Genomic DNA, 22,069 nt, shown 5'->3' on the forward strand with positions numbered 1-22,069 from the left:
CAGTAGTAGCTCTAAAAGGAGCATTCTCAGGGATGCATAACAACATAGTATTCTCTGAAATCTAGACAATCAGGTAAAAATACTCTAGGGTAGAACCTACTTTCACTCAACAGGCATGTGTTGTTTAATTAACATAACCATGGCATCACAGCCTAGCCAAGGAATACGCTCTAAGTGTTTGTCTGTTTGCAATACTTCAATCAGCCTAAGAAGCCTGGATAAAAAAGAAAAAGCACTGCATATTATTCTGTGCTAGATATACATAGTACTTGAACTTGTATTTAAATGTTAAATTTAAACAAAGAGAGAAAAAAAATTATATTTTCCTGTACAAAAATGAAATTATTGCTAGCCTGATTTTTTTTGCTTTTTTTTCCCCCCTCAAAGTAGCATAGGAAGAAATTGAAATGTAGTATCACCTTCTAGGAGGTACATCCCCTCAGCTGAAGCACTACTATTATCATCAATTTTACTCTCTCTCTCTTCCTAGCTGCTGATAATCACTTTTTCAGCAAATATGAACATTTTCTGAAAAGGATGAAAGCAAAGCACAGACGTCAGAATTTCTCCAGGAACATGTAGATGCCTCCGTTCAATGCCAGCTCCTGTCATCAATCTTCTCTTTCTTCTACTGCTAAAACTCTGTTTTCTAAATAATAATAAAACAAAGCTTTTTTGATAGTCACATCTTGTTTGTGTATCTAATGTTGTCTAAAGGTTCTTCTGCATGATTGTGCTTGTATATGCAAAAATTGACATCTCAAATGGTGGCAAAACACTGCAAATAGCCCATATAAAGACAGCCCACAGCACTTAAGTTAAATTCCTGAGAAGATAATCCCCTTTTAATATATAGCATTAAAAAAACCAAAAACAAAACTTCAATATCAAAAGGAAATGTCCTCTAGATCAGCTTCCTTAAGGATCAAAGATCAGATCCTCAGGCAGGAATCTTGTTCTGTCACAAAGGGATTTTACAGGACCTTTTAAGAAAGTATAGAAACCAATCTCACAAACTTATTGTACCTTTTCAGCATTAGCACAGCTTGTCTCTGACAAATTTGTATCTATAATGATTGCAGTTTGATAAAGCATCAAGTTCAAAGTTACTTACCCTGGTATGTCAAGGCAGATAGTAACATTATGTTGAGAGTATTTTAACCTCCTTGCTTATTATTGTAGAAAAGTTGCTACTGAAACGGCTTTTCAAAAATTACATTTAATTATTTCTATCCTTTAAAGAAAAGCCAGTAGCAAGGAGAATGTAGAGATTAGATACAAAATAACAACAATTTACAATCATTTAAATTTATTTATTTCAAATCTAGGAAAAGAAAAATGCCGGCTATTTCCCATGTACGTAACAATGTAACTGCAATTATTTATTTAGATACTCAATGAGAGAAAGTAATCTAGGAATAAAGACCATCTCTGGATTCTTAACTGCTATGGCTTTTCCAAAAGGTAAGAAAAAATAACTCAGTTCTTCCAACAGTGCAAACATTTCCAAAGGCAAAAAAAGAAAAGGCAGCAAGATGAGTATTTTTGGGAATAATCTTTAAAACTAAAAGAGACAATGTGTAATGACTTCAGAAGGTGAGGAGCAATCCAGCAATGTCTAGAAATAGTGAACAACAGTAGGGCAGGGGCAAAATCTCACATAATCTTATGTATCCACATCTGCTGTAGTTGTCAGGACTTCTTTTATCATCAGTGGAGAGAAAGACAGAAATCTAGGATGCAGTCCTTCTGAGTTATATCTCTCATTTAGTCCAATGTGATGAACCACATGCTAAAAGAAACAGCTTCTTCTCCCCAGGAGAAGAATCCAATCCATACAGTATGAAAAAAGGTGGTAGGAAAAATGGAATCAATATACAGGCACCTCCTGTTCAGCTAAGGAAAATACTGCCAAATGTATTAAAAATGTGTACTGTTTCAGTCTAATGACCTTTGAAACCAACCTGAGTGCAGGGCCATGCAAATTCAAATGTGTGACATGCTCCTGGACATGTTTAACCAAGATGTGTAACATACTTCTTTCTCTCTCTTAAAAACACCCACCCACCCACCCAATAGGTATTTCTATCCAAATATGTGTGTGTGTGAATATCTATATATATATATATCATATATATTTTAAAAAATATTGTAAATAAGTAACATTTAAAATAAATTTTAAAATATTTAAAACATTTAAAAATCTGTATTGGGAGCTTTTTTTACAGGTCAAAATATTTGTAGCTTCATTATGGTACCTGATTATTTCCAATCAATTTTAAAGTCACTGCAACATTTATTAAAGTTGATCTTAAATGCCACATCTTGAGCCAGATGTGTCACCACTCAAGGCACCAGATTCACTACTATGCCAGACAATCTCATTTAATGCAGTTTCCTCATCTTTATCTAAAGATATGCTTAAAGATGATGAGTCTTGGAATTAGAGAAGGCAGTGCTGTTACTACTTGTTATTTAGAATTAGGGTAAGTTTACCCTATACTTCCCACACAGACTATTTGGAATTGAAAAGAGCTGTACCACAAAACATGAACAGCCTTTTCTGCTAGTTAGGATTTGAGATCCTGCTACATAATGGAAGTAAAGCGGGACCACATTAGACATACTTAATATGTTCCAGGAACAACAAGAAAAAGCTATTATCTATGTGCCATTCTTTGGTCTGCACCAGCCTCCTACTGAAATAAATGGGTCACTGAAAAAAAGTCCTGTGGAGTCATTTTTAAAGGAAGCCTGCAATTTCAAGACAACTGAAGATCAGAACAAAACCCAGTTCAAATTTTTACATTTACCTTTGTCAAAATTAAATAAATATAGCTGAGTTCACAAAGAAAACAAGAAAGAGGCTCTTAACACATGGACTCTCTAATGTTCCTGCTTAGGGAAGTTCCCTACTATTGTGATTTCAAAGTTACATCCTTCAGCAAAATTGAAATGTGAGCCTACAATCCCTTCCCTGTTCACATCGCCACGCTTTCCACTTACACAAGCTGTCACCAGCAAAAATACAGCTCAGGCATGTCTACAGTGCCCAGTGTTGACAAACACAAGCTCATTTTGCCTGTACATTCATTGGCTTTAAACCAGCTGCATTAGTTCAGTAGCTTGTGCACAGCTTATCAGCTCAAGCACAGTATTGTGAGAGCACAGCTACACATCTTCCCAGCCAGGCATGGCGGGAGTCCAAGGAGCTTGGAGCACAGGCAAAGAGTGTGGATCTGTCTGAAGCACTCTTACCATGGCAGATGGATGGAGTTACACACAAAGAAAACAGATTGCATTTGCTCCATTTATAGTATGCGTTTGTCATCCAGAAGACAAGATATACTGAGGTCATCATTAAAAAGAAGATGGTTGCCTACCACTGCCACACAATAAAATACAACAGATCTTTTCCTATGTATTAAAATCCAAGATTACCAAAAGACGCCACCATGTTGTAAATATTAGCCATAAATATTTTTTACAGCTCACTGCTGCATATTTGTATTCCAGTAAATGCTAAGTTTATTGTTTTCTTTGTGAAGTTGAGCATTCACACTTTTTAAGCTCTGTATCTTGATCGGTATTGTCTAGATACCACTCTAGATTACAGAAATCTAATAATTTTAAACATCAATGTACTTTTATAGACATATAGCTGTTTATATTTTTATAGCTGCACATTCTCACTCCCAGGCTCTTCAAAGAGTCTCTTTACTGAAATTCAGACACCATCAAGGCTCAGTGGTATACTCCAACAGATCACACTCTTGGCTGTCAAAGGACTGCTGTGGAGGTCACCTCTGCTGGAGGCTAGAGTCAGTCTCCAATGCTGAACACTGCTGCTCAGCTCAGTGAAACATGCTATCCAGTTCCACGTCTTACTTGTTCCCTCACTAAGCCTGCAGGGAAAATTGCAGCTTTCCTCAGTGCCCATGTCTGAAGACTCTAGCCCATTCAGCTGCTGTAAAAGAGCAGAAGTGGGAGCAAAGATTTTACTCCCACATCCTGCAATTGCACTGATGATATGCTGCTTTGTCCCTCAGCTGTGCTGGCTTTATATACCACTGGAAGGTACACAGAAAGGATTCTAAAAACAGCACAGACATTTTTCAGCTGAATACATTGCTACAATTTACTTACCCTGTTTTGATATTTTTACTGCAATAACTTGCAATTATACACACAATTTTTAAAGTAGATTTTATTAGCAGTACACCCAATTTGACTGGATGCCTTTCTTGAAGTGCACTCTCCCTTCTCCCTCACCTCCCCACTCCCACTCCCAAGTTCTGAATTACAATATTGTAATTTGCACTTTCTGGTATTTTGACTATGCTACCACTGTAATTTAGGTGTCTGACATGTCAATGTCATTCCTGAACCAAGTAAGACTGTGAATAACACTGTAGCACAATATACTAACTATGCATAACACCTCCTTGACCCCAAATTTCAAAACACCTGAAAAAAAAGAAAAAAAGATTAGAAGTCCATAAGTGACTTACTTTTGCATTCAGAGGGCACACAGACAACGCGCTCCTAAAAAGCTGTTCTTCTGACCTCCACTGACTGCTGCGGAGTGCACAGCGCATAACATTTATCAACAAGATTCCAAGTACTGCCACAGCAAGAATTTTCTTAAGGAAAGAGAGCCAAGTTAAGAAACAAATCATGCAGTTGAACAACTTCATCATCAACTTTACTGATTATTTTGATGGTACCTTTTTCTTGGCTTGCTTACTCAAGAGACTAAATCCATATGTAAAGAGAATACAATATCCAATACTGGGGAGGTAGATGACTCTCTCTGCAATAACAAATCCTACTCGGAAGAAGAGATTACTTGCAGGAAGAAAAGGGATAATAAGAAATCCAAGTCCCAGTGTAAGGATTCTGCAAACAAGAAACAGATTCTCAGATTAACTACAAATCTTAACAAAAGTACCTTTTCCACTTAACATATAAACTTCATTTAAACACTGTAGAAGGATGTGCATACAGAACAGGACATTCAAACACAGCCTTTGAGACCCACTAAGAAGATCAGATCAAATTTCAGCGAGGCACTTTAAAAATCATTGCTATAATTTCCAGAAAAGCAATATTCATGCTTCCAGGCCAGAAGATAGCCCCATTACATATTAATTACAAAACTCCTATTTAAAATACACAGGCAGGAAAAGTAATGGTAAAAGCTACCTGTCTATTTTTGGACCTAGTAAGACAGTAATGGGGGTAAAAACATAAGTCACTGTTAAAGAAGAAACTTAGGTGCACATTCAACTGAGAGGGTGGTTTTTCTCCTAACAAACACATCAATAGTAGAATCCATTGTGGTTAACCACTTGAAAGTTAGTAATCTACACTCTTTCTACAGTCAGAAGAGACACACTTTTCGAGGGCAGTTTGTCTTCCTTTTTTTAGGCATCAGTGTTAACATCCTCAGCAGGTAACTCTTTATGGACTATACGCAGCTCAGGCAAAAGAGTCTGGGTACCTCACTTTTATAGAGCTGACATAAGGGAATAAGAACCTCAGGTCCATGTCAGGTATTTCTTACAAAGCCCACGGGCATGGTAATTTTCTATTCTAATTTATTACAAATGAATCTCCACAGCATAAGGTAGATGTGTCCTCTTGCTATTTTCTCATCCCCAAAAGTCCTAGGCCTTCAGTACACTTTTTGTCTTCACTTTTTACTAAAAAACTATTTAGCAATAAAGGCTCAGTGAGTGCATTTTTACTGGAAAGTATGACATCACTTGCAGCAAGAATTCCACCCCCTCTCCAAAATGATTTATCTGTGCAAATAAGTATGGGAACAGCAGAAAGGCAGGCAAGTGCGCTGTTAACATTTAAAGGGATGAGAGGGAAGAAAAGAATAAGAAAAGATTTTGCACTCTGAACAATGGAATTATCTATGTCAGTGATAAAAGGAAGACTGGAAAATGTGGGCCCTCTCTGGAAGCAAATGGGAAGCCTTGTTATCCAGGGCATAGAGAAGGCTAAGGTATTCAACAACTTTTTCGCCTCAGTCTTCACTAGCAAGTGCTCCAGCCACATCATTCAAGTTGCATAAGGCAAAGGCAGAGACTGGGAGAATGAAGAACTGCCCGCCATAGGAAAAGGTTAGGTCCAGGAACATCTAAGGCACCTGAAGATGCACAGCTCCATGGGATCTGATAAGACACATTCATGAATCCTGAGGGAACTGGATGGATAAAGTTGCTAAGATAGTGCTGAGCCCCTACTCTTCATATTTAAGAAGTCATGACAGTCCACTGAAGTTCCCACTGACTAGAAAAGGGGAGACATAACCTTCATGTTTTAAATAGGGAAAAAGGCAGACACAGGAAACTAGGTCAGTAGGTCACCTCTGTGCCTGGCAAGATCATGGAGCAGATCCTCCTGGAAAATATGCTAAGGCACATGGAAAATAAGGAGATGATTGGTAAAAACCAACCTGGCTTCACTAAAGAATAACTGTGCCTGACAAATTTTGTAGACTTCTATAATGGAGTTACAGCTTTGCTGGGTAAGGGAACAGCAACTGATGCCATCTACTCAGACTTGTGCAAAGCCTTTGACACTGTTCAGCATGACATCCTTCTCTCTAAATTGGAGACATGGATTTGACAGATGGATCTCCTGGTGGATAAGGAAGTGGCTGCATGGTGGCACTCAAAGAGTTGCAGTCAATGGCTCAGTGTCCAGTGATAAGTGGTGTTCCTCAAGGGCTGGTATTGGGACTGGCACTGTTTAACATCTTTGTTGGCAATATGGACGGTGGGACTGAGCGCACCCTCAGCATGTTTGCCCACGACACCCAGCTGTGCAGTGCGGTCGACACACTGGAGGGAAGGGATGCCATCCAGAGGGACCTGGATAGGATAGGTAGGTTGATGCAAACCTCATGAAATCCAAGTGCAAGGTCCAGTACTTGGGTCAGGGCAATCCCAAGCTCAAAGACAGGCTGGACAGAAAATGGCATGAGAGCAGCCCTGAGAAGGACTTGGGGGTGTTCAGTGATGAGAAGCTCAACATGACCCAGCAATGTGCACTTGCAGTGCAGAAAGCCAACCATATTCTGGGTTGCATCAAAGCAGTGTGGCCAGCAGGGCAAGAGAGGTGATCCTGCCCCTCTGCTCTGCTCTAGTGAGACCCCACCTGGAGTGCTGCATCCAGCTCCAGGGCCCCCAAGATAAGGAGGACCTGGACCTGTTGTAGTGAGTCCAGATGTGGGCCACAAAGATGAGGAGAAGGCTAGAGCCTGCCTCCTGTGAAGACAGGCTGAGAAAGCTGGAGTTGCATGTCCTGGAGAAGGCTCCAGGGAGACCTTCTAGCAATCTTCCAGTAGTTAAAGGGCACAACAAGAGAGGGGCTTTAAAAAAGGACATGTAGTGATAGTGCCCCATTCCTGGAAGTAATCAAGGCCTGGATAAATGGGGCTTTGAGAAACCTGATCTCCTGGAAGGTGTCCTTGCCCATGGCAGGGGGACTGGAACTACCCCAGCTTTAAGGTCCCTTCCAACTCAACTGTTCTGTGATTGAGCAGTTGAAAAATTTTAAAGAACTGAGAAATTAAGTCTACAAAAAGTCCATGGGAACAGAACCTGCAAAGTTAAACAGAAGCCCTTGGTAAGAAAGAACAGTTTACAATAAATTTTTTAGTTTCTTTGGGTAAAGTACAAGTTGTTTTCTGAGTAGATACTATGGGTCAAGCATTTACTTTTTAACTGTTGACCATGGCCAGTATTCCTACCTGCTTTCAAAGCACATCTCCTCTCTTCCATTATTAGGAGAAGATTAAAGGAAATGATGACTTTTAAGAAGTAAGGGCAACAACATATGTAATTTCCTACTGCGTTTTGAGCACATATTACTTTTTACCACCTACAGTGTTAAGGATCTCAAAATACCATTTCAGGAGAAAAAATAAAGCAGCCATCCATGCCTCCTCCTCCAATTCTGTTTCCTAGTAGTTGGTGTACAGTGATGGGCCCAAATTGGGATAAAACTGTAATGACAGCTATAAATATTTATTTGAACTGCATTTGCTCGACACTGGTTCCACTGAATTGTTAAAATTATCAGTAGTGGATTTAACAAAATAATACTGTACTCAAGTTGGCCAGGCATTTAAAATTCATCAATGTCTCTTACCTTCTCTTATGGCTGTCTTCTGAGCACAGAGCTTGGCATATCAGACCAATTAGGCAGAACCAAAGTGCTGCTAGTGCAATTATCCTCCAGTCGCTGACGGATTTAATGAGGGGTATGCAGCCCATTGACCAATCAAAACACAGCCACCAGGGACACAACAGCAACCATGCATTCAGCGAATAGTAGTAATTATAGTTTATAGCCTGTCAGTCAAAGAGAAAACAAACATTTATTTGATACTAAACCTGGGGGGGGGGAGTGGGGCAACTTTAGTCCTTCTCTCTTCCCTCATTTCCCTTGTAACAAAATAAAGACGCCATGAATACTGTTAGACTACAACTATTTACATATCCATTACTATTACAGCTGTGAAATTAATTTTTAATTTTCTTTTAAACATAGCTTGGTGGCTCTCTAGTTCAGAGCAGGGAAATGCAATTCTGTGCTGTCCAACCAATATTCATATGTAAAAAAACCAATCTGTTACTATAGGAGAAAACATCAAAAGACATCACCCACTGTCTTCATCTTTCATTCTCCATCTCCAAAAAGATCCTTAATGCCACCAGAGGTGTATAGCCAAGACATACTCCAAATACACCAGACTAGAACTTTGTGCTATTTGCTTCAGTTGTGAAAGAAGATGAAAAGTCAAGCACAGTATGTGGAAAAAGAATGATAATCAGCAAAAGCTAATTTCTTGCATGCGTGGGAAAAATAGTGAGTAAATGGAAAAGTACTTCAATGCGTACAGTGCATGCTAAATTGAATAAAAAGAATATACATGGGATACTATTTTTAAAAACATTGCAGGAAATCATCACAGCAGCACAAGTGAATTCGACTCATGACGCATATCTTAAAAGGTAAAAACTGCCCACTTTAGTGTTTCCTAGAAGCATAGAAAACTCAATTTTATGACAAAGACACATGTTCTGAGCTGGCCAGAAAAAAGCAACTTCATAACTTACTCTTACAAACAGACTGTCAGCAAATGAAGCTGGGTTGTCTACTTCAGTGAAAGCTGGTGGCCCTGTGCCCATAATCCTCCAGCGTATATAAAGTATACCGGCCCCTCCACACATCAGAAGAGTTATCCTAAAAAGCAGCCCCTTCCTTAACAGCCCGGCATTCTACAGGAAAGAAAGAAAGAAAACCACCTCATATAGAAACATTATTTGTTCTCTTACCCAACAGATTCACATCCTTTTCACCTCTATCTCAGAAAGAGAAAGCTATTCCTGTGCATTTTTGCTGTTACAGCTGATATTTTAGTTGGAAAGCATTTTTTGCAAACATTTTAATTGCCTTCTCAATCAGGAAACAAAACTTTCTAGTTCAAGAAGACTCTCTTCTACAAATCCTCTGTAATTCTATAGCTGATGTAATTTTACATGGCAACTTCTGAGAGGGAGTTTGAGCAGAATACAGCTTTTAGTATACAGCATATTAAATTAATCTTTTCTTTCTAAAATGGAGGATGGTTACTTTGGCGACTTTGTTTTAAACAGCTGCTTCCAGCTGACTGCTTCTCATGGAAAGCTTTTGTCCACTTAGGCATCTTCAGAAGTAAAATTACAGTTATATACCAAGAAAACTGCACAGTTAGAAACTGAATTAAAATTTTCAAAAAGCATGATTAAAAAGCTAATGACAGAGAGGCACCCAAATCACTTACTTCAGGGTAAATTATCTAAGATCAGAAAAAGTATAAGATTGTGTTTGATCTACATTAACTCAGTTGATTTACATCACATATTTTATAATACACACTTCAGGGTGTAAAGAGCACAACTCACATAAAACATAGAGAAGCGATGGTGTAGACAGTAAATTTGACAGACCTTTACATCTTTTTCTCCAGAAAGTATAACACATTTTCTCCAAGCACACATCACTTGCATAAATTGAAAAAAAACCCAACAAAACCAAACCAAACAACAAACCAGTGTACACTATAGAGATTCTTCAAGCTTCACCAGTGGAGATGGGAAACAGAACCACCAGTAAGTATAACAATACACCAGTCACAGCATTAAGATGGCACAATAATTATTATTTTTACCTTTTAGTGGAATATGCTCTTTAGCAAGGATCACCAGAGTTGTTTAGGAGATCTATATTAGCTATGTCTGAAGTTTAAAAAAAAAAAAAAAAAAAAAAAAAAAAAAAAAAAAAAAAAAAAGGAGGCTTCCTGAACAAAGACATCTAACAGTGCCCTGGCTGAAGATACTTATTTTCTAATAGGATGGGAAAGTTGAATTTAACAACAATATTCAGATTGCTTTTTAGTATTTGTAATTGACAACAGAGTCATGGTAAAATATTTAGGTGAATCCCTAAGGATAAAGCAGTCTGTAAGTTTGATTTTACATAAGCTAGCCTTTGTGCTCAAATGGTTGCTTCCAGTCTGGACATCTCAGTAAGCAAAGTGTCCACAATGAGGATTTAGGAATGGTTTTCCTATAAAATAGCTTTTGGAAGAAAATTGTGCTATGAAAAGAACCACATATAGTGAAAATTTATAACTGCTTTATGACAGATTATTAACTACACAAAATCTCTTATCCCAGGCTTCACTTCATTTAACAGTACATGCAGTTTCTTAAAGACCAGATTTCACAATTGCTACAAAATCTCTCGGTAGGCAGAATTTGAAAGTGGAAGAAGTGTTATTGTATCCTCTCTGATTTAGAGCTAACTGAAATCTGGCATGAAACTGAAACCTGTCTCAATCAGGAAGGAAAAAAAAAAAAGTTCTTACTTGCAGAGTTTTTAAGATCTGCCTTTCCACAAAGCAAAACAATCTTAGATACACTTCCTTGAAAAGAGTAGAACAGATTTTTGCAGGTAACAGGAGCTAAAATTAATTACTTCTATCAAAAGAATAAGAGGGGAAAGGCACATCTGATGTTTTCTTCACTGAGACAGAACCATTTAAAAGTCACAAAACAGAAGAATCATGCTCTGAGCTCTTCATGCTTAAAGAATAATCCTCCAAAAAGGTTTGACTCTGACACATTCGCCAGAATCATAGAATGGTTTGGGCTGGAAGGGATGTCATGGATATTTTTTGCTAGATCAGTTTGCTCAAAGCCCTGTCAAAGTCTGGCCCAGAACAATTCCAGGGATGGAGTATCCAACAACTTCTCTGGGTAACCTGTTCCAGTGCCTCACCACCCTCATTGTAAAAAATTTATTACTGGTCAAACATTGGAACAGGCTTCCTAGAGAGATGGTCTCCCTGGAGCCTTCTCTTCTCCATTCCAGATTAATCTCCTAGATTAGTCAAGCACAATCTGCCCTTGGTCAAGCTGTGTTGGCTGTCTCTAGTCACATCCCTGTCATTCATATGTTTTGACATAACTTCCAGGAGGATCTGTTCCATGATCTTACCAGGCACTGATGTGAGGCTGACTGGCCACTTACTCCTGACGTTCTACTTATTACCTTTTGTTTCCAGCACTTAATTCTGAACTGGCTCTACTTTAGTTCCCTACAGCTCTAGATGCTTCCCTTGTCATATTCTAGTTGACATTAGTCTCCTTATACAGCAAAACTCCCCAGCATTCCTATTTGCTGCATGAAATACTCCTGTACTCCTCAACTTAGCCCTCCTTGGTCAAATCTATTATGTCAGTTCTAGAGAACCTACTTTCCCTGGATTCCCCTGAACTTCCTCCTTTCACTCCTTGCAAAGGAATTTAAAACCCCCATAGGACTTGTGCCACTCAGAAACATTAGTGAGATTCCTCTGCAGTGAAACCACTGACTGAAGCAAAGTACAAGGAATATTCCTTTGCCTTGTTGAATGTTGGGTGAGAATCATAGCTGTTCCAACAGCAGCAATGTTCAAGTAGGCTGTAGGTCTATTTGACTGCTATCCATCATTCATCTCAGGCTGATTCTTTCTGTTATTTGTTTGCCAGTGCAGATACTAGGTGCCAGACTCTACTTGAGACAATACCAGATAAAGTGACATTAATGAAAGTCAGAAAAATCAATCCTTAGCAACTATCAGTGCCAACATAACTTTTTCTTTTAAACTCCAAAGCTACTACCATTAACATAATATATTTTTAATGTACTTTTCAAACATCTAACTATGTCATTGAGAATCTGAATAAATCTCTCTCTCTCTTGTTATTTGGACCAAACCATTCTAAGTGCCATTTCAGGTGTATAGTTACTGACCCTAGAGAACTTGTTGCATCAAGCAGTCAGCTGTTCCATACGACATTTTTAACATATTGTTGAAAAAATTGTGGAAGGGATTTCACTATCCAATGCAATTCTAACAATACCCCACTACTACTCATGTTGCTGCAAAGATGTCATAGCACATTGCCTTCCTAGGCTGACTAACAAACAATACCTTTTTTGGTTGGTTGGTTGGGTTGGGTTTTTTTTTCCCTAATTCTCATCAGCAACAAAACTGTCAGAAGCCGAATCTTTGTCTTTTAGGGCATGTCTGTCGGAAAGGCCAGAATGAACAAAATCTCTAAGAATGAACAAAACCTCCCAGACTCACCTCCAATGACTTGTCCTTATACAGTAACTTTCGAATGAGCTCCAAAAGATTTATCTTGTTAATCACCAGTGCATCAAACACTGCATTCAAACCCTAAGCAACAAAGTGAAAAATAACAGCTTAAGATGAAGCAGCTAACCACAAATATTTTCTTTTAAATACATCTTAAATTGCACTTCTACCATGACCTACTGTACATCTTAATTCTGATTCCCAACAAGCGGAGAGATACATTGGTAGTAATGATGGCAGAATGGAAATAGAGCTCAGATTAGTAGAATACCATTTTACTGTAATGGGAATTCTCTTGCTACATGGAATAACCCTTCAGGGAATACTATGTACCAGCAAGCTAGATAACACATGCATGGTCACAACAGAATTCTGCTCTCCATCTTCTTCCCAAAATGTTCTGCAGTGTAAATGCTGCGGTCAAAAGGTAAGGCTTCTGTCAGTAACGTGGAATTTCTTTAAGCCTTCTACTGATTCTTTGTTTGGTAGTATCTTTGGACTCTCAGGTTTCAGAAATACTGTTTTTAAAGGGTACAGACAAAGGCTCAGAAAGATTTAACTCAGGTATCAGGCTTGCTTTTCTTGCAATTATAACAATATACACAGTGTAAGCTGCTGGGGAAAAAAAAAAAGAAAAAAAGGAAGAGTTCCATATGACATCAGCCACTACACATAAAACTAGAACACATTCAGCACTTTGCAGGACTACACTTGTACATAACTACCTCCAAGCAGGCAAACAAAATGTACTGTATCAATGTATCCAGGGGTAATTCTGTTGAGGTTACCAGCAAAAATCAAGCTTCAGCATTTCTGCTTCAAAGTTTCAGCATATCACCCTGATAATTCTTGAGTATTTATCCTATATTCCAATAATTTCAGAAATTACCTCACTGTTCTAAAGACTAAGTGGAAGAAAGACAGTAAAACTAATTCCAGGTGAAGCAAAGAGCTGGTACACTGGGAGGCCACAAGGCCATCACTAACAGCCAAAGGGAAGGGACAGAAGATAAGTTAGAGTGTGGCTTGGTTCCATGTAGAACGGCCACTTGGCAGCTAAAAGGCTTTTGGCCCACTCACATGGAGATAGGAAGGCAAGAATTCTACTGAAAAATACATTCAGCCTCCAAGTGATCTTTTTAATGTGTGATTTACCCCTTTATCCCTCTGACCTGTGCCCCTTAGCACAACAATAAATATAATCATCCCAGCAATGCAAAAGCAAACAAATAAAAAACCCAAATCCAATAATAGTTTGTGTCTGCTAGCTCACATAATTACTTCATGCTTCTAGAGTAAATAATTACACCATGTTTTAAGAGATTTTCTTACGTTTTCCTTACAGACACCTTCAAAAAATATATCAGTCTACAAACATCTATCCAAAAAAATGTCCCAAATCAAGACGTTTTCTGTAATTTCTTTTCCCTTTTCTTCCAGCAAGGACAAGAGGGTCCTTGATGCAAAGAATTTTCTGATTCTGTTGCTTATCTATGTCAGCTAAAGCTGTAAATTTGATTTATTTATAAATATATATAGCTATATAAAAGGTAAAAATCACAGATAAAGCATTTCAGGTCGCCAGTTTGGTCACCCATAACAGAATTGTCTTCACTGAAGTTACAAAAAGCCAGACCACAATAAACACAAACAATAACTACATCTGTTTCCATAGACAGATCCTTAAATAAGGGACAAAAGGAAAAGATGCAGTACTGGAAGTGCATCAGCAATGGCCCTAACTATAATTACACTGTTCACAAAAGCAAGGGGGAGGAGCTTTTAAAAATGCTCTCCTCTAGCCGTATCTTTGTTCATAAGCTTTCAATGAGAAGTTTGTAGTCGTGCTATTTCGAGAATTACATTCAAAAACAAGGGCAACAAAAGCAAAACTAATGCTGTAAAACCTTTAAACTTTGCAAAAATATATGCAACCTGCTTACAAAAGTTATAGTGAAAAACTTTAACAGATTGGCAGGGATACAATCAAGACAGCTCTACCAGAATACTGCTTTTTGTCAACATTAACTAGTTTTCTGAACTAAACAAAAAGGTGTGCATGTCATTCATTAGCTGTGGATAAGATTAATTTCTGTAGACTTCACAACTACACCTGACAGATGTTGAGTCAAAATTCAGTTAATAAGAGAATTCTTACCAGTATTGTAATTCCTTGTTCTTTGCACAGCATGGCTATTGCACCTAGGATAACACTCATCAGCACCCAGAATACAGAAAACGTATATCCTTCCTTATCTGTCAAAATAAAGAATGCCATATCTTTAGGCATTTTGCACACTTGAAGGTAAATTAAAATTAGAATTTAAAAAATAAACAGCATTTAGTATCACAATCTTTTCCACCAGTCAAGATCTGGATACATAGACTTAAAAAACATAGGGCACCTCCTGCAATATGCTGGCATTTGTCCCTTTATTGCAGTCATTTTCTGTTCTTAGAGACATTAGAAATCTCCCTATTTGCTCGATGTTTTAGCCAGATTAATTAGAATGGCAGAAGCTTCACATAGTTTTCACAATTCATCATCTGCAAAGGTTAATTCCCAATGTTTAGAGACATTTATCATCCTTAGCTAGAGCTAAGGATGTCATTACTGGCCACTCTCTTCCAAGCTACCACGAGAACAAGAAATTCTTTATTATAGCTACCCATGAAGTGTCGCACATACAAACTGTTTTAACTGCAGTCTAGTCTACAAAGGCACAATGAGCTGCTTCTCCAGAGCTCCTGCATTTAGCAAGTACCACATGTCATTTTATTATCACTGCAATAGAATGCCATGGAGCTCAAATATGTCAGTATCTGAGCAGAAGCAGTTAGTCCTTGCATGCAGGAAGCAGTTTTACAGCAGGGTGAGGAACTCTGGGGTTAAGAGATCAGGAGCAACTACAGCTTCTACTCAAAGAAAAAGTCTTTAAAGACTGTACCATGTAGCTGATTTTGGGTACTACAAGCAGGCATATCTGAGATGAATCTAACAATAAACCCTACTGAAGCCAAGGTACTATCACACACAGAATACACGGGTACTTCACATAAAAACATATCAGTCACAACCTCTACTCCATAGGTGCAAGCAACAGAGGAAAGCACTCTGCTCATTCAGAGGCAGTTTCTCGATTCAAGTAACATGGGCTCTACAGGCATCACAAGAATCAATCTTTGACTTGGAATGTGAAAAAACGAAGTTGAACTTTGCATTCATTGACTGAACCCCTTTCCTACTTTCCTTGATCTCTAGAGCAGTTCTTATCTACTGCTAATGAGGGTTTGACCCTCTGTGCTTAAAGAGAATGGCAATAATGGCCTAGGGAAAGGGTAAATGGCAAGATTAAGATTAATTTCACCAGAAGTAGGCACCTACACCTAAGGTAGTACACTAGGCTTCCTTTATAACTGGCCATGAGAAGAGGATACCTTTAGGGATTAAATCACCTAATTAAATGCAGCAGAACACCCTTCAGAGAAGTAACCCTGTACTGATTATACAGGGAAACCAGTACACTACCTCAAATGTTGGGGTCAGATACAAACCATAACCACAAGTTTGAAAAGGATCTGCTGCCATTGGCCTCCTCTTTCATTTTGAACCAGGCTACTTCTTTTGTGTGGCAGACAGCAGAAATTTTTCACAAAAATATGTGGAAGGACAGGTTCTGAGGTTACTTCTAACACTCCTTTCTTACCTAAGGCTTCTAAAGCTTCAACAGAGTGCATATTAAGATGTTTGAGATTCATCATTGCTATACTTAGAGGGCATTTGATCCTTCTCCCTCCACTCCAAATTATGTCTCCAGAGGTGAGGTAAGACTTAACATTAGAGGTGCAGATATTATAAAGATAAAAAGAAAGCTTTCTTTTAGGAAAGAAGTCATACACACCTGAATAATGCTAAAAACAAAGCAAGAAAATACAAAATACATAATGAATAAAGAGACATTGGAAGTAGAAAAATTAAAATGCAACGGGGAAACTCTAGCCCACATCAATTATACAGAAGAACAGCTGAGGGCTGTAACTCATGGAGGAAAGAGCTTCAATGTTTGTTCTATGAGTATTGCTAAGACAGAAAGAATTCTGTCTAAATACATCCCTTTGAGGAGCTCTTCAACTTTTCAGACTTTACAGTACAACAGACTGTTCAGCCAGTTCTTGAAAACCAATTTTGTTTTAATTTTTTTAATGTAGAAATAAACTAGCACAGAGAATGCAGGGATTGAAGGCAAAGTAATTGACTGTGTTCACAAAATGACCATCAATCATCCTTAGTAAGTGTAAAAAGGAAAATAGTGAAGACAGCCAATGGACTTTACTGCATTTATGGAAGGAGACTTTCTTCCATTGAGAGATTTCTTCTTCTCAGAATTGAATTCTAGTGGAAAGGGGTCAGGACAAATAAGCACTTCTCAGAGAAGCAGTATTCAGTACACAAATACAAATTATCTTAACACAGAAGATAGTGGGAAGTATATATAGAGTAAGAGAGCAGCTATCAATTCAAAAATGCTTTGATGATTCAAAATATAAGAGTAATAAAGGGAACTAGGTCAAATCATCAAGGACAAGTGTAATAGCAGCACATTCATATAAAAAAACAAACACAGAAAGGTCACATCACAAAATGAGAAAAGGTAGTGTATGTAAAGAACAAACCCCCACAATTCCATAGATATATTAGTAAGAAGAGTAGTGAGGAAGGAGTTATTCCAATACTCATTGGGAAATAAAATGGACAATGCCAAGAATATGGACGTGTTCTGGGCCTTTTTCCTTCATCTTTTCCCAAAAAGGTCAGTTGCAATCAGGTGGCAAGTACAGCATCAGCAGAAAGGGAGCAAGAACAAAAGCGAAAATAGTGAACTACAAGACACAGAACTGACAGAGAAGTTAAACTGATTTAAATTACGATTGGTTACACTCACTTCAACAGGTCCTGTACAACCCAGAGGAACCTCAACTGTTACCTCTGCGAAATCATGAAAAATACATGAGCCTCCAGGAGCTTGAAATGAAATAAAGCAATGCCTACATGTCTACTTTTGAAAAGGAACAAAATATGAAAGGACAGACTACAGATACAAAGCTAAGGTGACTGGTCAAAACTACAAAAAATCTGCTACACTTAGACAGAATATTTTCTAGGTGACACTCTAAAACATAAAAGAATATGATTAATTGTTTGCCAAATATTTTAATCATTTATATAGAACTAAGTATAACTTTTGACTTGGACAGAAAAAAAACCTCTTCCTGAAAAAACGAAATCTGTAAACATTCTATACCTTGACTTCTCAAAGGCATGAGAATGGAAAGAATGTGAAATATGCCACAAACTATATGGGCTGCATGAAGTTGTTATAGAATGGGTACAAATAACAGCTGGAAACCTACATTAAGATACTAGCTTGCTGTGAAAAAAAGTAAAGATAACATTCTGTACTGGATTCTTCCTTTGTCTTTATTCCGTTTGGATGGTGGAATAAGAAATATGCTTATTAAGGCCAGGAAGCATACAAAGGAGAAGTCAGAATTCCACTGACAAACTGGAAAAAACACAGAATCATATAATACCTTGGTTTGGAAGGTCATCTAATTCCAAACCTGCTGCCATGGGCAGGGACACCTTCCACTAGACCAGCTTGCTCAGAGCCCCATCCAACCTGGCATAGAGAAATTGTCCAGCCAAATAAAAGAAAATTGAAGCCATTCAATAGGCACACGCTCAAAGTTGAGCAGAAACAAGTTTGTCTTCTTGTGAACATCCCAAGTCTCACACGCAAGAAATGTCTCAGCTTGCCCAGCAAAGCCAAGTTTAAGAACGGACTCTCAGAGATGATAAAAACATCCAGCAAAAGAGAAATAGTGAAGGACATAAAAAATGAGCATCAAAGACCCGGGCTTTAATATGGCCTTTGACACAGTCTCCCATAAGATCCTCATAGAGAAGCTGATGCTGAACAGGCTGGATGGGCAGAGAGTGAGGTGGACTGAAAACTATCTGAATGGCTTGTCCAGAGGGTGGTCAGTGGCACAAAGTCTACTTGAAGGCCAGTGTACTCAGGGGTCCAGTCCTATTCAACCTCTTCATTAATGACTTGGACAATGGTCCAGAGGGCACCCTCAGCTCATTTGTTGATGGCACCAAGCAGGGAGGAGAGGCCAATACACCAGAAGGTTGTGCTCTCCAGAAGGACCTTGTCAGGCTGGAGAAATGGTCTGGCAGGAACCTCGTATGGTTTAATGAGGGGAACTGCAAAATCCTGCAGTAAAGCCTCCTGGACAATTGGCTCTAGGCTACCCTGTGTGGGCAGGTCGGCTCAGGTGACCTCAAGGCCCCTCCACCTTCAACCATTCTGTGATTCTGTAAACAAGATCGCCTCCTGAAAAGCATAATCTCTGTTCCTTTGTTTTCTTTTGCAGCCTCAAAAAATCAACAGTTATACAGAGAATTGTAATATTATCAAAATTCATCAGTGATTAAACTTCAGAGAGAGAAAGAATTTTAATTAAGAAACATTTATTTTGTGCTTGTTCCCGAGTCAATAAGCACAACATCCCTCCATCCCCACCACCCCCCGCCTCAACTGCAGAAATCTCAGTAAACTAGGCTGGCAAAATAGATACAAAGGACAGTCATTCAGCAATGCCTTCAATTTTTTTTTTTTTTTTAACAGTGATTTGAAAATGTAAAGCACTGCATAAGTGCTTATTATGAGATATACACATGCCAACAGAAACAATCAGTCTAACAAAGCATATTCCCCTAATATGGCGCTGCTTCCCACCAGTAAAATCTTGTGTCAGAAAACGAAACCAATCTTTCATTGGCACCTGTGCCTGGTTGAAGCTGGTACACCATATTGTGAGTGGGCATTTTGCCATTCTAACAGATGGACAAAATTGTAAGCATGCCAAAGAAATAGAGTACTTGCTTATTTTTTTTTTAAGCCGGAAAAATGTAGTGTTTCTATGCAAACCCAAAAAGCGTTGCTCAGATGGTCCCTCTTTAGGCGTACATGAAGTCTGAAAGTTGAGAGAATTCAAGAAAAATCTATGTAAACCATAAAAAAGCCATGACAGCTCCTCCATTTAGGCTGCTAGACTTGAGTATAAGCATTTCTAGAGCAAGGATGCATACACAAAGTGTTTTATAGTGTAGAATTGACTGATCCTAAATTTATGAGCAACACATTGACAGTGCACTTAAACACTAATCCTGTTTCAAGAGACCTTATTTTCTGGTGTCCTAAATCCACAGGTCAATGAAAACAAACTCCTTAGAAGTGAAGGATATGAAGAAAATGCTACATTTAAATTACTAAGCTTAGTTTTATTGTAAAGCCAAACTAACAAAATCCAAAGCAATTACTACCAATTCAGACAGGCATTCAGCATTTCGTTCTTCAAACCCAGCTGAGCAACTTAGAGTCAGCCAGGTGACAGCTTGGAGCAGTTTAAGGAGTCACCATCTTTAAGTGAAACACAGCAACTGATTCTGTGAAAGCACCTTCTCCTCTAAAGGTTGATGCAAAGTAAGTTATGCTGAGCTCCTGCAGGAAGCTTTACTTTTTAACTGAAATAGATCACAAACACTCACATATTCCATTAATGTGCCTTGTCTGTGAGGCTAGTGTCTTCCAACTAAACTGCTACAAATATTCTTCTAACCAAGTTCTAAGATTTCCCTGCTTGTGAATTGCTAAGCAAAGGGGGAAGAATTACCTAGTCTTAAAAGATCACATAAGAATCCACTGTTAGAATTAAATTAAGCCCAAAATCTCCTTGTGTGTCTCCAAATGTACATACTACTGCAGCTCAGCTCAGTGTTTCACTTAATAATGAAATTACAGTAGAGAATGCCATTCCTAAACATATCCAGCCATCTCAAACTCATTACCTAGAGGCCGCACTGAAGGAAGCATCTATCCCCTGAATTACAGCATCTTGGAGAAGTGAAAGTTAGCATTAATTCTACCAGAAAAAAGGTCATAGTGTTTCCTCAGACAACTAAAATCATAAAATTATTAGGTTTTTCACTTACAACTATTCCCTCCCAATGTGTTCAAATATGAATGGTAGGGCACACAGTTGAAGAACCAGGGCCCACATGTTTAACAATAGTAAATGCCTCTTGACCAATTGCAAAATAGCTAACAAATTCCCCATATCTTAACAATGATCTCTTTCACACAGGAGACTTAAATATTTCCAGTCTGTAGGAAAACTTCCATAATACAAACCTCCAATATTCACAAAACTCATCACTCCTTTGCATGCTTTATTAAATTAGCAATGAACTAGTAGATGATTAACAGACAGCTACACAAAACATAACAAAACAGAAACACACAACCAGAACAAAGTAATTTTTAGATGTCATAGCATATGAGCAAAGAGTTGATCCCCTATTTAATATCCAGACCAATATTATTCACATGGATCAAGTCACGAACTCCTCATTTTATGTTACTCAGAGATCGCCAGTGCAGATGGCAAATACATGCAACTGGATCACTGTCAAAATTGAAGACAAAGGAAGGCAAAAATGAACACTACAGCAGTTTTAAAATGCCTTATGAATTCCCAGAGAAGCTGCATTAAAATTCAACAAAGTTAATAACCCACAATTCCCTTCAGAACATACCTAAACAGTTGTCAGCTCTTGCTGTCTCCAAAGCCTATGCAGTGGATTTGTCCCCACAGTTGTGTTTAAAACAGCAGGACAGAATGAGAACAACAGATTAGTTCCTTGCAATTATAAATGTTATCCTTTCAAAGATGCTAACTATGAAAACGGTATACTGGGAAAAAGTAACAGAATTGTAGAACTTCAGTAAGACATAACTATAGCCCACATAGTGTGTTAAATGCTTATACTTCAAAAAAAAAGCCAACAAAACCTACAGATTCTGGCTAAAAGAAACTGTCTACCCAAAAATCCACTGAAACCACAAATAAATCAGGCAAACAAGCTGCAGTATATCTTGAGCTTTATAAAAACCATTATTTTCCTTTGGAAGTTTTCCAGCCTGACACTGATATTTTTCTGGTCTCCTGACTGTTTTCACTATTACATATACTTTCCCCATAGTACTTCCAAATCCTCCTCAGACATTTCATGAGTTGCTACTCCCACGCAAAAAAAAAAAAAATTATAAATCTTTACATTGATTTTCTCAAGTGAAAAAAAAGCACTAACCACTCTCTCACACATAATTTTTAAACCCTTTTCTTTAAAGAATGACAATTTATTAAGTTTTTCTAAACCAGTGAAACATAAACAGGTTTTTTGAATTCAGCCATACACAAATTTCACATTGCCTTGCTGCAAGAATA

At 38.2% G+C, this 22,069-nt stretch overlaps 1 protein-coding gene across 1 annotated transcript in view; it reads right to left on the reverse strand.

Moving 5' to 3' along the window:
* TMTC4 (transmembrane O-mannosyltransferase targeting cadherins 4) overlaps window positions 1–22,069 on the reverse strand; it is a 54,862-nt gene that overhangs the window by 15,718 nt on the left and 17,075 nt on the right. The window contains exons 6-11 of the mRNA XM_082277996.1: window positions 14,871–14,968; window positions 12,701–12,793; window positions 9,141–9,302; window positions 8,170–8,372; window positions 4,728–4,899; window positions 4,512–4,643 (exon numbers count right to left, since the gene is read on the reverse strand). Coding sequence (XP_082134122.1) covers window positions 4,512–4,643; window positions 4,728–4,899; window positions 8,170–8,372; window positions 9,141–9,302; window positions 12,701–12,793; window positions 14,871–14,968 — 860 coding nt within the window. The remainder of the gene's footprint in view (window positions 1–4,511; window positions 4,644–4,727; window positions 4,900–8,169; window positions 8,373–9,140; window positions 9,303–12,700; window positions 12,794–14,870; window positions 14,969–22,069) is intronic.

The sequence above is a fragment of the Coloeus monedula genome (genome assembly GCF_965178545.1).
Source record: "Coloeus monedula genome assembly, chromosome: 3".
NCBI classification, from domain to species: domain Eukaryota; kingdom Metazoa; phylum Chordata; class Aves; order Passeriformes; family Corvidae; genus Coloeus; species Coloeus monedula.